General features: G+C 39.5%; 2 protein-coding genes across 9 annotated transcripts in view; both read left to right on the top strand.

Moving 5' to 3' along the window:
• The window catches only part of klc1b (kinesin light chain 1b), a 25,585-nt gene extending 21,275 nt beyond the window's left edge, over positions 1–4,310 (top strand). For 6 of the 8 annotated variants that reach the window (XM_088421977.1, XM_088421981.1, XM_088421978.1 and 3 more), the window contains exons 14-16: positions 2,889–3,013; positions 3,092–3,149; positions 3,231–4,310. In XM_088421977.1, the coding sequence (XP_088278103.1) occupies positions 2,889–3,013; positions 3,092–3,149; positions 3,231–3,305 (258 nt within the window). In that variant the 3' untranslated portion in view covers positions 3,306–4,310. Of the gene's footprint in view, positions 1,005–2,888; positions 3,014–3,091; positions 3,150–3,230 lie in introns of those variants that run through there. The other 2 variants (XM_088421983.1, XM_088421982.1) reach the window with 1 other exon arrangement.
• Positions 4,311–5,457: 1,147 nt separating this feature from the next.
• ptk7b (protein tyrosine kinase 7b) overlaps positions 5,458–14,872 on the top strand; it is a 64,920-nt gene continuing 55,505 nt past the window's right edge. Inside the window, exons 1-2 of the mRNA XM_088422229.1 lie at positions 5,458–5,641; positions 5,739–5,993. Coding sequence (XP_088278355.1) covers positions 5,897–5,993 — 97 coding nt within the window. The 5' untranslated portion in view covers positions 5,458–5,641; positions 5,739–5,896. The remainder of the gene's footprint in view (positions 5,642–5,738; positions 5,994–14,872) is intronic.

Genomic DNA, 14,872 nt, shown 5'->3' with positions numbered 1-14,872 from the left:
AATATAAGATGCACCTGTGTATAAGATGCGCCCTTAATTTTGGGGTCAAATTCTGGTGTATAAGACGCATCGGTATTTTGGCAACAATATAAAAACTATAGTAAAACAGACTAAATCTCATCTTTTGTGAACTATTCATATTTTCTTTTGTTTATATTCGCAAGTTCTATGTTTGATGCGCGTTAAGTGTTTTTCAGTTTTCGCACATTGTGAACAGTCAGTGAACCAGTGTTACCTATGAATGCACTTGAAGCAGGTTTTTTCTCGCGACGCAGTTGAAGTTCATTTTGCCACAAGTTCCTGAAGTTTCGCAGCATCCGTTTTTCACAAAGTTTATGATTGTGTGTATATGCCAAAACACCGCAATTAATAAAGCTTGTCCGGTTACAGTAATTATTGTAAATAAGAATCCAGTTAATATAAAAATGCACCTCTGTGCTTCAAAACTCAGCGCATGTGGCTTTCAGTTCAATCTTCCTCATGGTGTAGAATAAAAATAAATAAAGTAAAATGATTAAGTTAGTGTTTAAAAGACGCATCCCTACTCTTGGCCTTCATTTTTGGGGAAAAAAGTATGTCTTATATTCGGGGAATTATGGTAGTTCACATGTGTCACTAAGTGATTGTTAACACCTTGAAAGTGTCGTCGTTGGCTGTGCTTGTGATGCGTTCACTTTCTGGCTTCAGTATTCTACTTGCCTTGAGTCTTCATTCCTTTCGATGAATGCATCTTTACCTCTACTTCTGCTCTCTGCTTTAGAATTGACCATGTGCACCACATAATTATAATGTCGGTGATGTTGTATTAGTGGAATGCCTATTTATTGAGCTGTCTACTCTTGACATATATCTATTGTGTGACTTCATTTCCCCATTGTGGAAGCACATTACATTAGGACTAGTAGTACTAGTAGTAGAACTGCGTCATATTTACAAAATTGCATTGTGAAGATGGTTACATCAACACTTGTTGGTATCTCAAATAAAGTTTTTTCATTTGTGAACTTGCTCTTTTCCCGTGGCGTTTTTATATTACAATTTTTTAGACCATCAAACTTGTTAGAGAACAAACGTAAAACTCTTGTGCTTGGTTTTATCTCTAATAGCTTAGAAAACAACTCATTTGGTTACTGTATTCAATGTTTTCTGAAAAATGTCTTTATCTGGTCACACCACTTGTTGCTAGAAGAATTTATAGATCACATTTTGTATTGCATCATGGCTCAATGAAAAAATAAATAGGATTGTAATACTATCAAATATATTGACAATCTGTGATGTTAAAGCTGCTTATGAGTTTTAATGTAACCGACTTCAGTACCAACATTAGCCCAGGCAGCAAGGTTGCTTGTGTGGCTAAAGGTTACCAAACATGACATCTTAACTTACCTTTTTTTTCTTAACAGCTATTCTTTATTTTTGTTGAATTTATAGTTAATACTGCAGAAATAACTAGTTTGAATATAATTGTAATGAAGGTGAAGATTTGACGCCCTGTAGTGTCCGGCACCATTAGCGTCTATCGAGATTTGCTAATGCATTGGTCTCCAAAGGTTTTGGGTTGGGGGCTGTATACAGAAAAATACAAGGAGGCCAGGGCCACTTTAAAATTATTTTGACTAATTTATTAAACACACTATAATCAGACAAACAACCAATTACGTATTATGTTTTCACATTCATTTGTTAAACCACTACAGAACAGCTTTCCATTAACTCTCTCAGTGCCATGCGCTATCGAAAAATGAAACCTTTAGAGGCCAAAAGAATATTGGTTGCTATGTCTATGTAAACATGGTATCATACGAAAGATTGATTCCCATTCCTCACTTAGAATTTCAGGTATGTAAATCTGTGTGGTATGTATGGCAACACTGCCATCCAATGGTCACAGGCCTTTTAAAACAGTAACATAAATTGGACCCTGACACAGAGACTATTTTTTTTGCTTCAAAAACCAAATGGTCTTTTATATAAAACGTTGGAAATCTTTTCTTATCTTTGAATAAATCTCTTTAGTCTATCAACTAATAATCAGTATTGGTATTACCCATTTTTTTAATAATTACTTTTACATCCTCCCCTTTTTTCACTTGCCATGTCATCACTACATGCTGCTGAAAAATAGATGGTGGGCCGCAAATAGCCCCCAGGCCATAGTTTGGATAACCATGGCTTAGCGGGTGAGCCGGCCGTTTTTACATTGTCATTTTGACCAGTTTGATAATCACCAATCTGATTATTAAAGGGAATTAAACACATTTGTAAATGAATACATTTAATATACTCCATTTTAAAGGAAGATTATGCAATATTAATGCAACAAATATGTACCTTTTCCATGGATGATTTATTAAACAACGTAAATGGGCCAAATGTGGCCCCACTCCTGCTTAGACTACAGTACAGTAGTTGTTTTTATGTATTTATTATTTTTGTGGGGAATGTACTTTCCTGCTTTAATTATTTTTTTTCCATTGCGGTTGTGCTTTTTTTTTCTTAGAGTGGCCAGAGTACTATAATTTTATTTATTTATGTATTGCCGTACATGAATCTTGTATTTGAATCAGCACTTCAATTACGTAGCAACGATAAAAACTGACCCAAAAACTGAGGCCTCACTATTTGCTGCTTTGAATTAGAAAAGGAGTTGTGTCGTTTTTGATGTCGTCAATGTGCATACAGCTCCCCCTAGTGGGTGTTTCAATCAAATCGTTTCCTTTTTAAAAACTACCAAAGCCTAATCACATAAACATATGAATAGATGGGTCATTTGAAGGGTACATGAATCCACTTGCACTTGTTGAGTGTGATGTAAATTCGTATTCGCGGTCAAGATCAGGTGGCATGATATCTGTGTATGTGTGTGCGCGCGTGCGTGCGTGCAGGACGGCAGCGGAGCCCTCCAGCGCAGCGGGTCTCTGGGCAAGCTCCGAGATGTCTTGCGCCGGAGCAGCGAGCTGCTAGTCAAGAAACTGCAGGGCAACATACCACCTGAACCTCGCAGCACCAAGTAAGAGCTGCAGAGCACCAGAAAAACTTTTAACCCTTGAAGTCCGCTCCTCCTAACTGCTTCCGCTCCACTTGCCAGCATGAAGCGAGCGGCTTCCTTGAACTATTTAAACAAGACGGGTGATGAGGCGTTCCAGGTGAGGCACCAGGGTAGACTGGCACACTACAAAATGTTCATTTTCCATAGCGTCCTAACAAAGTTCACATCTCATTCTCAGACTCAGGGAAGCAATAATTTGAGAGTGAGCCGAGGCCTGAGCTCCAGCACCGTGAATCTCTACTCCGGAAACTGAGCCGGACTTCCAAGCGGATCTTCTGAACCTGCCAACATCAGACCCAAAGATGTTTCCTCCTGACACTTGCATCCAAAGACCCTTTCACTTGTGTGAATGCACAGGGATTCTTTTGTAATCGTGCCTGCCTTCCTTTGTCAACGTGCAAAATTTGCCACCGTTTTGACTCCTCATTATCATTGTGCACTTTGAGTGGTGTTAGGAGGCAAGACACCACATTATAAGCTCCTTTCTGCTCATATCCTGTGCCATTCTTAGTTTTTAGTTCTGCTGATCTATTTTTCTATATGAAAATTAAATATAGATTTTGTTTTAGCCCTTTCAATTTAAATGAAATATGTAAAATTTGAAATTTTGTGCATTTGCCATGGTTGTGGAAAAAAAAATGTTGCCTATTGAGATGTGGCATCGGGTTAAAAGCTTTGGGATACAGGGTGAAGGAATACCTTCCTGTCATCACGTGACTCGCGGACCACATAATGAAATGGCATTTCAAAGTCAAATAGGCTGCTTGTTTAAATGTTTTTAGTTTGTGGATCTGTATGTGTTGTGCTGCTGATTTGTGTTTTCACAATACTAACAAGACAACTCATTCATGTAGGACCTCATTATTGGGGGGAAAATGTGACAACTTCTTTTTAGCAGTAAAAGGTCTAAGAGGTTGAATGTTGGGCCACGTATTGTGCCCCTTCATCCTTGAATGATACCTGTTGCCATGCCGTCTGAGCTTAAGTTGGGGTGATGAACTCTGACTTGAAACTTGTTTACACGGAAGAGGATGTGATGCATGTTTAGATCGCTACAATGTGATTGTCATAGATTTGCACAATGCTCAAATGCCTGTCTCTTAAATGAAGCTACTTAAAAGAACTGGAATATTAGGTTATTGTTTTTCCAATAGGGGACGCACAAATAGGTCAGTGATTCGTTAAGTTCAATTGCTTTCAACTTGTGATGATGTTCAAATCATAACTTGATCCTGAATTAAAATTTCTCATTCTTCCATTCATGTGTCTGTTACACAAATGCAAACACACAATTTCCACTCAACCGGAGCCCCTTTATTTGGTTGCGTGAGCTGGAATATGATTAGTGTATTACGATGCGGTTATCCGCTCTTGCGTTCTAAGTTTTGTCAATTGGGATCATAGTACGTAAACCTGAGATTTGTAATTGGGTGTGTACATTTTTCCTATCATGTAATGTCTGCAGCACGGGCAGAGTAAAGGCATCTGAAAATGGTGTGGGAGCACCATGAACGCGTGGTCACAATATTTGTCTCACACTGAGGCTCTGGTTTGAATCCCAGAGACTGCAGAACCGCCGGGTTCCTTGCCAGTTTCCAAGTAGAAGGTGACTCGGGAGTGAATTTTTGCTCCGGTCCCATCCCACTCCCACAGAAAACAACATGTCCCCTCCGGGACCACAGTTTAAAAAATAAATAAATAAATTCTGTCCGGTCCTGCTCAAGAATGACAACCATCCCATTTTACTCCTTTTTAGAATGAATTCTTGGTCATTACTGCTCCCATCTTGGAGGTGAGCTACATAAAAAAATGTGCCCCCTATTGTTTTCTTCATACATAATCAATTTTTATCCTGCATCGTCCCAATCCCGTGATTAAAGGTCAAATTGATTCTTATTCATGAAAAAACGTCAACCTCTAATTTCAAGCGCATACATACTATATTGAAATATTACCAGCAGATGGCAATGCTGTCTCGTTTCTTAAGGGTCGGTACCGGAAGTCAAATAAACAAAAGTCAAACATATAAGCCACTAACACACGCATGAATGATTGGTGCACTCATTTCCAAATATTATAACGTTCGGGAAGCCATGATTAGAGGGTAAATAAAATCATGTATCTGGATATTTTCCACACATTACAGTAAAATCGAACAGTTTTACAAAATTATGTAGATTTTTTTTTTTTTTTTTTTTTTTTTTAGTCCAACAAATGTCCAATTCGGGGTGAAACGTTCTTGAGTAACTGAATTCAATAGTCAAATTGATTACTCACCTAAGTGAAAACCAGTTAAGAATGCTTTAATTTGAAAATCCAAACAGGAAAATAAGTGTTCATTTTTGCAAATTTGACTCACTTGTACAAACATGTTCAGCAAGCGAGTGGGAGGACGCCAACTTGGATACACCGGAGACGAGGCGAAACAAACTCCCTCCTCTATGAAGGCTCGAGCGACTCCGAGGTCTTCGAGTTTTGGACCGGTCGGGAGATAACTGCACGCACCGGCTTGTAATGAATCGCGCCAGCGTGCGTTTACAGCCGCTCTCTTGGACTAGAAGTTTTTAGGTCCGCCTTAAAAAACTTTCGGTACGTCTTCAATCGAGTGCGGTCTGAGTGTACTTCGCCGGCCTGGGAAGCGAGCAACTAACGATCCGTATCTAAATGCCCTCTTCCCGCTTAACAGCTTCAAGGACCAGGTGAGCTCCATTTGCGGATCACACGGGGACCTCCGTAGGTAACGGCGGTCATTTGACCCGCACGGATCCCTTGCACGCCCCTTGAGTTACGCTTCACGACTCTGGAGAGTTGCACCGGGGAGCCGCCGAGCTCCGGGATCAGGACATGGATCTAAGAACAGAAGCCGAGAATCGACGCGGAGAGGGCGGGAGAAGACTCCGAATGGACCCGCTGTTCGCCGTCTGTATCATTTGTTTGCAAGGTTGGTACATACTTATTCAATACTAGTTACTGTAGGATTCATACACCAACCATCCATCCATTCCATGCAATCAAAAAAAAAAAAAAAACACACACACACAATTACGGGACTCTTTTGAGCGCTTCCCATCCTTTCTTGAGACAATATTCAAATGATTTCTTTCCGTCCGAAACTGGAAAGACACAAGTTAATAATTCGCCCATTTTATTTAGTAGTAAAGCAGTTAATTTCTCTCTCCGCATGCATGGAAAATAGTCATTGTATTAAATGTTGTCATCAATTAAGTAAAATTAACCGTTCACTGAAGCTGAATTAAGCTCTGAAATGAGCTCTGTTGTGCTATAATGGAAAACTGGTTGGCTATTATTTTGTGATTCATTACTTGCAGATTGTTCTATTCGCCATTATTTGCTGACAAACTCACCTACCTGCTGTTTGTGGACTCAACTCCTGTTTCATTTTGCTTTGATGCCATCTTCTGTTCATCCTGGTTCTAAGGGATATGTAAAAGTTGGTTAAGGAGATTAATTTGGTGATTTGTTACAAAGAGTATTATAATATTTGGCTGCAGATGCCACATTATTCCGAGGTTATTTTTGCTCTTCATAGCAAGGCTGTGAACCCACTTATGTTGGTTCACATCTTTATAGTTCGAAGGTTAGCTTATTTCCATTTTACAGTTGATCAAATTTTCAAAACTAACATTTCCACAAATGATGCTCGCATGTCTGCTAGGACTCCATTTCTTCTTTTTAAATTAAAGTAATCAATATCTCACTCCAGTTTAAGAAATCTCTAATTTGTAGGGGGAGGGGTGTTGTCGCCCTTCCAGTCTGGTGGTGGATCCACACTTACCTCCAAAATGGCAGACTATCTTGATTCATTGCCTGTAATGGTGTTTTTATATATCTATAGTCCAACATGCTGCCTCAGATCGAAACATCGGAAGACACTATCTTCACACGATCAGACTTTCAGATGTTTTATTTGGTTGTAATATAAGCAAGGATTGCAAGGATGGGAGCAAGCATGTTGTGTTCTCTGAACACACTGGCGACGCCATTTGTTATGATCGTATTTGCTGTATGCATGATGGGAGTGTCACACACTTTATGGGTGCCATTCATCATGCACTTTTTCCTTTGATACGTGGCTTCCTTGCTTGTGATGAAAGAAACGACAAGGCACGATAATAGTGTATATAGTTTCGCCCGTCAAGTGCTAATAACTGCTTTTTGCTTCAAAGGGTCTCTTTTACCAGAAACCCACCAGCATTAGTGTCAAATAGGACGCATCACATTTTGCATTTGGCGTCATCAAAATGGCTGAGTGTCCTCTTAAGTTAAAGTATGTCTGTGGCCCCCCGCCATCCACCTCAGGGTGCCCACTTTAGGATCAATGTGAGCTCTATGCGCGGGGCAGCGGGGGAGCCGGCAGCTGTTTACAAGATGCATGAATAGAGCCAAACCAGGTACCGTTGTGACAGCCAGAGGGGCTTTTTTGCCCATTTTAGGAATGTCCTATTTTTTATGTATTAACTTTTTGAACGTGAACACACCGCATTTCGACTCAGTTGTGTGTTTAACAGCAAAGGAGAGAATAAAAAGGTACCTGTCTTCTGTGAGCTATTTTGTGTTTTAATATACAATGTTGTTGTTGTTGTTGTTTTATATGACAGTTTTACAGTAATTTTCAACTCGGAGAAACGTACAGCGAGTACACTTTCCCTCTTATTTGGAGATCTTTCCAGATTAAGAAGTAATGTTATATAATTTTTCTAGGCATTCAAGAAATTCTTTAAAACGTCAGTTCTTAGTACGTTTAAGTGTGTTAGAAGACTGTAGGTGAACAATGGTTTGAAAACCATTTTTTTGTCGCTTGTAGTTTTACATATTGTGGCGGTTCTGAAACATTTATAAATAAAACATAATTTCTCTGTACGCTGTGAATGTTTTGAATGTTGCTCTGGTTTACGAATGTTGTGCTGTTGTACAGTAACTTTGTGTTGCTGTTCCTTATCCCTTTTAATGGCGCATTACCCTATTTCACGTATTCAACACTCCTTCAGTCCCCCTTGTCTGATTGTAGTGTCACTTTTAAATGCAATTTTCTATCAGCATATAATTTATGTGAACTGGGGAGCCAGTTTGCTCCCCGCATATTTGTAGAATATGAGGGACATTTCAAGTTGCTTCAAATTAAAATCTTGTCACTTTTGTATTAAGATATTGTCACAATGACACATGGCAGCTGCTTGTGAGGGTTCACCCTGTGACTATGAGAACAAGCGGAACAGAAAATTAATTGGACGAATAGTAAAAGCGTTTTGTTCCTTAAAATGTCAAATTGATTACAGAGCAATTAACTCATATCAAATACTTATGTACGTTTTGTATAAAAGTAACTTTGTGAAGAAATAGAGCGGTAAGTCTGTGGATACTGGTAAAGAAAAATACTGATACAGATTTTTTTAGGGGGGGGGTGTCAGAATAACATTAATTTTGATCAATTAATGACCAACAACTAAAATTTAGTCTAGCACATAAATGCAAAACATCCAACTGCGACTGCAGCCACACCTAATGATAGCAGCAAAGATGCTAATGTAACAAACCATAGCGAAGAACTTTTCTGAACTTTTCTTTTCTGAACTAAACACGACAACACCCAGCAATTGAGCTGAGTTGAGTCTGACAGACAAGATAAACAATCTTTTAATCCTTACCATTCCTCCTGATGGTCAAAACTAAGGTTTCATTTCAAAGTAGAAAATAAATGGCTACAAATGCATCTAAATGATTGAAGTCACTTTTTTTTTTACTGTTGTACATCAATCTTTTGATCTGCCACAATAATGCAATGTACAAAAAAAGTTTTCTCTCTTTTTTTAGGTAAGATCAATGAATTGCAGATCTTAATTATTTTCTCATTTTTTATATCTAGAAAGCACTTTTTTTTTAATGTCAAAAAATATTATAGGTTATTCTGTTCACGTGGGTTGTACTTGATGTGAAACGGATACAATGTTTGAAAAACAATCATTGGGATCCTAATTATATCACATAATTCCTGTCCTGCTTCTGCTTGTTTTGATGTCAAGCCGCATTCAAAAATGGAACTTATTGAAATAGTCTCGCTTTAGACGAGGCAAGGATCGGCGTTCTAGTGAAGCAGGAGAGTTCCACTTGAGGACCTGAGCGTGACAACAAAACAAAGAGCGGAACAGAAAGAGCCCGCTGAATAGACGTGAATAATAAGATCTGATTGCGCGTATCGCAACGTTTTGCCATTTGCACGGAATGTCAGGCCGAGAGAGAAATTCTGAAGGTTTCGGGCGGCTAATGTTTCTGCTCATTTACCAGAAGTGTTTATTCGGATTTAAATGAAACCGTTTGAACTCGAGAGTTGAATTTTTACAGGGTAGATACGCGCACCGTGCACTCCCCCCAGTATGATGGATTCGCTCCCTGGGGAGGATCCTCTTGCACCCACTCTAATCATGATGGCCCGCTTTCTCAGATTTGAATTTCTTGCCATTTTGAAACCGATGCTGTCTGTCTTCTCGTTTGCCGTCTTCTTCCTCCCAGTATGTGACCTTGAAATCAATCCAGGTCTTCCATTTTTAAGGATGTTGAGCTTTGTTAAGTGAGTTTCTTTTCAAGGAGTAATGGAGCCTGAAAGGCACAGTGTGTGTCCTCAACCTTTAATCAAACATGCCTCCATTTGAGCCCGAGTTTGAACGAGCGGCAGTGTTACGCTCATGCTCGCATCTTGCCTTAATTTGATGCCCGAAAAGGTAGTCTGGGACCACACAAGACCCCCTCACAGCAAGGCAAACATTTGGATTCAAAGAGAGGAGTTTGCATCGTTCTGGCTCTTTTTTCTTACATGGCTAAAATAAATAGTCTGTGCTTTTTGGAGCAATTTCCTTCCTTTTTCAAAGTTGGTGAACTAATTGGCAAAAAAAAAAAAAAAATGGAGGTGTGTCTGTGCTCTTTTTTTTTTTGGTGTGTGTGAGATCAAATCTCTCTGGCAAAGAAAGCCTCGGTTCATGATGGCTCTTGCGCTCTGTGGGCAACAAACGCCAACAAAATGAGTGCAACGGCCAAGCGGCTGGCTTTAAATGATGATTACCGCACCTAATGACCCGTGTGGGTATGTGAGAAAGTGTGCGTGCTGGCTCCGGATTTTGTGCTGGCTCTGGATCCTGTGGTTGTGATTAGAGTTGGGCCTTGCCGAGCTCTGCTGCCTATGCGATCGCATGTCCCTTTCCTCTGCTGTTGGCAGTCTTGTGTGGGGGGATCTTTGTTGTTTATTGACTCAGTGCTTGCTTTTAGCCTTGTCTGGCTTGCACCCTCTACCTCAGCCGTCTTTGTAGTCGTTGTTATTGGTTCTCTGCTTGAGTTATTTCAATGTAGCTGGTATTGCACTATTTCTAATTCTTGGTATCCGTGCTTCTTCTGTATTGTGCACCAGAGAAGCTTATGCACATTGATTTCACAATATTTTTGGCTCGTCATTTTAAAATATGTTAACCTTGTGTTTAAAAGGTAGGTTTTACAAAACGTTTGAACTGTGGTGTAGGACCGTTGGAAATTCTTTTGGTTGTGTGTGAGCTCGACATTACGAGCGAGTACAGAACATGTACCCAACCAAAGTAAATGCCATTGATGTGTTTATTTAACACCTTTTAATTGTTGTTGTTGTTTTGGTCTAGAACTGTACTGCAATATATTAAGCAGTATTTCTAATAGTTTGTCTAGTGATAGACCAATATGTTTTTTTTCAGGGCCAATCACTGATTGGGGCGGAAATGAGTCTGTGAGAAATTCAAGTACCTTGGTTCAAAAGAGCTTTCTTTTGCCCCCGATACCCACCTGTGTACACATGAGATGAAATGTCAAATTAATCACAGCAACAATAGCAGTGAAAATGCAAAGCAGTTCAATGAAAAAGCCAACTTCAAAATAAAACTCGCCACTTAAGAGCTCTAAAAACACCTAATTATGCTGACATTTTTTGCCTGTGTTTAGCGCTGTTTCCGCCATCAACAGCAGCGTCGAGCATAAAATAGCTAACAGTGCTCATGTGCCCCACATTGGCTGGCAAGATCAGTCTTAATTATTTTCAAGACAATTTCTTAGATGTCTACGTTCTAATGAGGACATTTTCACAAACCAGACGGACTCACATGTGCTCCTTAAGATGGCAACATCTTTCCACATCATGTTTTTGTCCAAAAACATTATATTATATTTTGGAAAAAAAGATGGAAAGCACTGAAGCCGCAGAAATGAAGCGTGAAATGACGAGGAAAAAACTGTACTTGACAGCTGCAGCCCTATAACCGATATTTGAAGATGATGCAGTGCAGTTTTACGCCACTGCAAAATACATGCGATCACAACTCATAAATAAAAGTCCCAACCTGACAGTGTCACTCAAAATTTATCGTCAGATGTTCCCGGAATATCTTCACAAGACACGCTGCTGCTCATATACTATACACAGGTCACTTAATGTTAAATTCAACCTACATGGACACGATGTGATGATGAAAAACAATACGCACCTTTCATAGGGTCTCATCCTCATTGGCCTCCTCAGATGTAAGTCGTCATCCACACTCGAGCTGAGGAGATAACCTTTTCACAGGGAGAACTTGACCTACGCTTGGCATTCGATCTGTGGCTTTTGTCTACGAGCTCCACACTATGTCTACCACTCTGTGGTTGCACAAGGTTTTCTCCTGTTTTGGATTCTGTGGTTACAGTGTAGTCAGTCTTCTACTACACTGTGGTTGCTTGTGCTGGCTAAGCATAAAATAAAAAAGATTATTAAATGAATGGCATGTTTTATATAATCATTTCACATAATCTTACAGATGCTCATAGCACAGTGACTTGAAACTTTAGATAAAAACACAAAGCTGAGCTTTGTATTTTCTCATGTTATCAGAGGCAGACTAACCATAGAAGTGCCTAATCGGTTGTTTCTGGACTATTTCACGGCTAAAGATAACATCACACCAGGTTGTTTTCGACACGATTAGTCCTATTGTTTTTAACTAGTTTTACCCTCTCCGAATATCACAGATTCTTGTTAATCTTTTCATCACCTACCTGCAGGACAGGTGTGATTTTCCTACATTGCAACACAATTCTTGTTTTGTTCCCACACCGATGCCAAGCATGCGTGTGCATTGCCGACAGCATTGAAACCCTCCAGATCGAAACGTGCAGGAATGCTGAATATGGCACCCTTCCCATCAGAACAAGGGGGATGGAATAAAGGACAGCAGGAGAGGAGAAAAGCGTCTGGCTTGTCATTGCATAATCCCGGCAGCCATTAACTCTTTGTGTGCTGAGGCTGAATGAACTCATCATAGCAACAGGCCACAGGCAGAGTGACACCAGAGCACCTCTCAATGGGTCCGCCGCACCAGTGGTTTTCAGCTGGGCGCAAAGGGCACTGGTGTTTAATTGGAAGGACCTTTAACTCTGTTTGATCTCCAAGTTCACAGGGTCAACCCGCTAACCACTGACCCGGGGGTATTTTTGATCGGCAGTGTGATTGCTGCATTTGCCTCATTGACAGATAAATTGGGGGCAGTGTCTGTGAGTGCAGATCCAATGAAGTTTTCTTTTAAGGAGGAAGTAAGAATAAGGGAAAGGCTTCAATGCATGCAATGCAAGTTTGTTTTTCACAGCGGGGGGTATTTTTGCACATGCAGGCTTCTTGTAGATGGGCTTCACAGTAACTGTTCGTGTAAACCAAATTGTCGTTAATGTTTGTTGACCTTAAATGGTAATTGCTATTGTGCTAATGCTAATCACAATCGCTAACTGTTAGCATTGGTAAATGTTGTAGTTGTCTTAAAATATAGTTGCATGAATGCTAATATATACTAAGTAGTTATAGCCACTCACTTCAACTCACATTTAACCTTAAAATATTATTTAAAAAAAAAACAAAAAAAACGGAGGACCGAGTGGAGGATTGTTTCATGGAATACACTATTTTAATAAGATTGTGACAGCCTTACAGTATCAGTCTTTGCTTACACCAGTTAACCACTTCTTCAGCTCCATGTTATCGCGTGATTGGTGGTAGTAATGTGGTACTAGTCCTGGTCCTTTATTTTCATACTAGTCAAAAGGATAAAATAAAGAGCAGCAAAGTATTGTAATAATGACAAGAAAATATAATGAGTTGCCTGGCTCTTGGTTTTACCATCGTAGGTTTTCAGCATGTGAATTAATGAATTTCATGCCCACTCTTTTTGACTGTCAACCAAGTGCCACTGTGCTGTTTTTTCTATTAAAGGTCATTTTAGGTCACTTGCCTTTGTTGGACTCCCCCCCTGAAAAGCATCGCTTGTCTCAGTCTATTGCCCTAATGAAAAATACGGAGCAGCTACCCAAAATATGTCTAAATCAATGAGCTTAACATTCTGATTTACCTCTATGTTACACCTCGAAAATAGCTGGAAAGCTGTTGGGAGAGAGAACTAAAGGTCTGCTTTGGTTTTGTACATCAGCCTTTGCTGGCTGGATCGTTTAAGTTCTTGAACAAAACACTGCAGTTGGTCTGAATTATTGTTTGTGTGGGGGGCCTTGTGGGAACCGTCTTACTTTTACATTCGATTAAGCAGCTTACATTCTTGTAGTTTGATTTTACCTCCCACACCCTTCGTCAACATAATATACGTACATTATTAGAGTATACGTAGTATAGTTTAGTATCGTGTAGTTTATAATTCTAGGTGTATTTTCTTATTTTCAAAGCGCGAATCAGTGTGCGTCTCAATTTGCACATTAACCATAAACACGGTCATAATTTTACTTTGTCTATTGTAATATACAAATTATTATAACTGATATTTTGGCGACATCAGGCTTAATAGTGGATGTGATCAACAAGATTTATTTAATGATTTATCTGGTCAAATTACCTTAAGTGTTCATTGTCATGCATCTGGCAAATATGTATATCTGCAGAATTAGCACATTATTTTCAGCTTTGCTCTGTATTTGTCGAAAGGACTTATTATAGCAGCGACAGAAACTCATTACCCACCCCGGCATTTCTTTTTTTGTCGTTTTAATTGTGTGAAACACGCTCCCTGGCCTCATCTTCTGCTCTCACTATGGCGCGACTTGCACTCCGTTTCACCTTCCGCGCTTCTATTCAATTTGTTCGCTCTAGCTTCACAAACCATGCCATGGAGTAGATCCCTTTAAATATTGGCCTGCTTTGGGCTTTACTGAAGTTACGCCTCTCCCTCTGTGCGCGGTGTTTTGGGGTACATTTTTGGGAGATTTTAATTTTTTTTTTAATCCAAAATCCATTATGCATTATCTTTTCCAAATGAGTGTTCAAAAACATGCTGTCATATGCATTCTTAATAACCAGAATAATTAGTTGATGTTGTTATGTTTAAGGAATCTTTACCCCAAAAACTGTCTGTGATGATTCCCCATGTTGCACACAAAGGTGCTTCCTGTTTGTCTTGCATTCTTCCCTTCATCCTTCCTCACCACTGCAGGCAAGTGATGGCATGTACTATGGGTATTGTCAAGTATAATCAGTCAGTTACTGTTTATGAATGATGTTTTTGTGTGGGGTGTGGTTGTTTTACTCTACAGTCTTGATAAACCTCTGCTTTTTAAGGCATAAAACCACAGAGACAAATATTGCTCTGTTGGTCTGAAATCTGTTTTTAAAAGGATGCCAAGAGCACTCCATCCCCACCATCCCTACACTCCAGAAATGGTGTCCTTTCAAAGATTCTGGCAAATTCAGGGTGTGCATTTGTCAAAATTTACATGATTAACTTTCGGAAAAATGAACTTTCAATAGGTTTGGTTTTTATTTTA

The sequence above is a fragment of the Hippichthys cyanospilos genome, chromosome 8 (assembly GCF_059441005.1).
Source record: "Hippichthys cyanospilos isolate Australia breed blue-spotted pipefish chromosome 8, RoL_Hcya_1.0, whole genome shotgun sequence".
NCBI lineage: Eukaryota > Metazoa > Chordata > Actinopteri > Syngnathiformes > Syngnathidae > Hippichthys > Hippichthys cyanospilos.
Note: the sequence above shows the minus strand (reverse complement) of the source record. Positions and strands in the feature narration are given on the sequence as shown.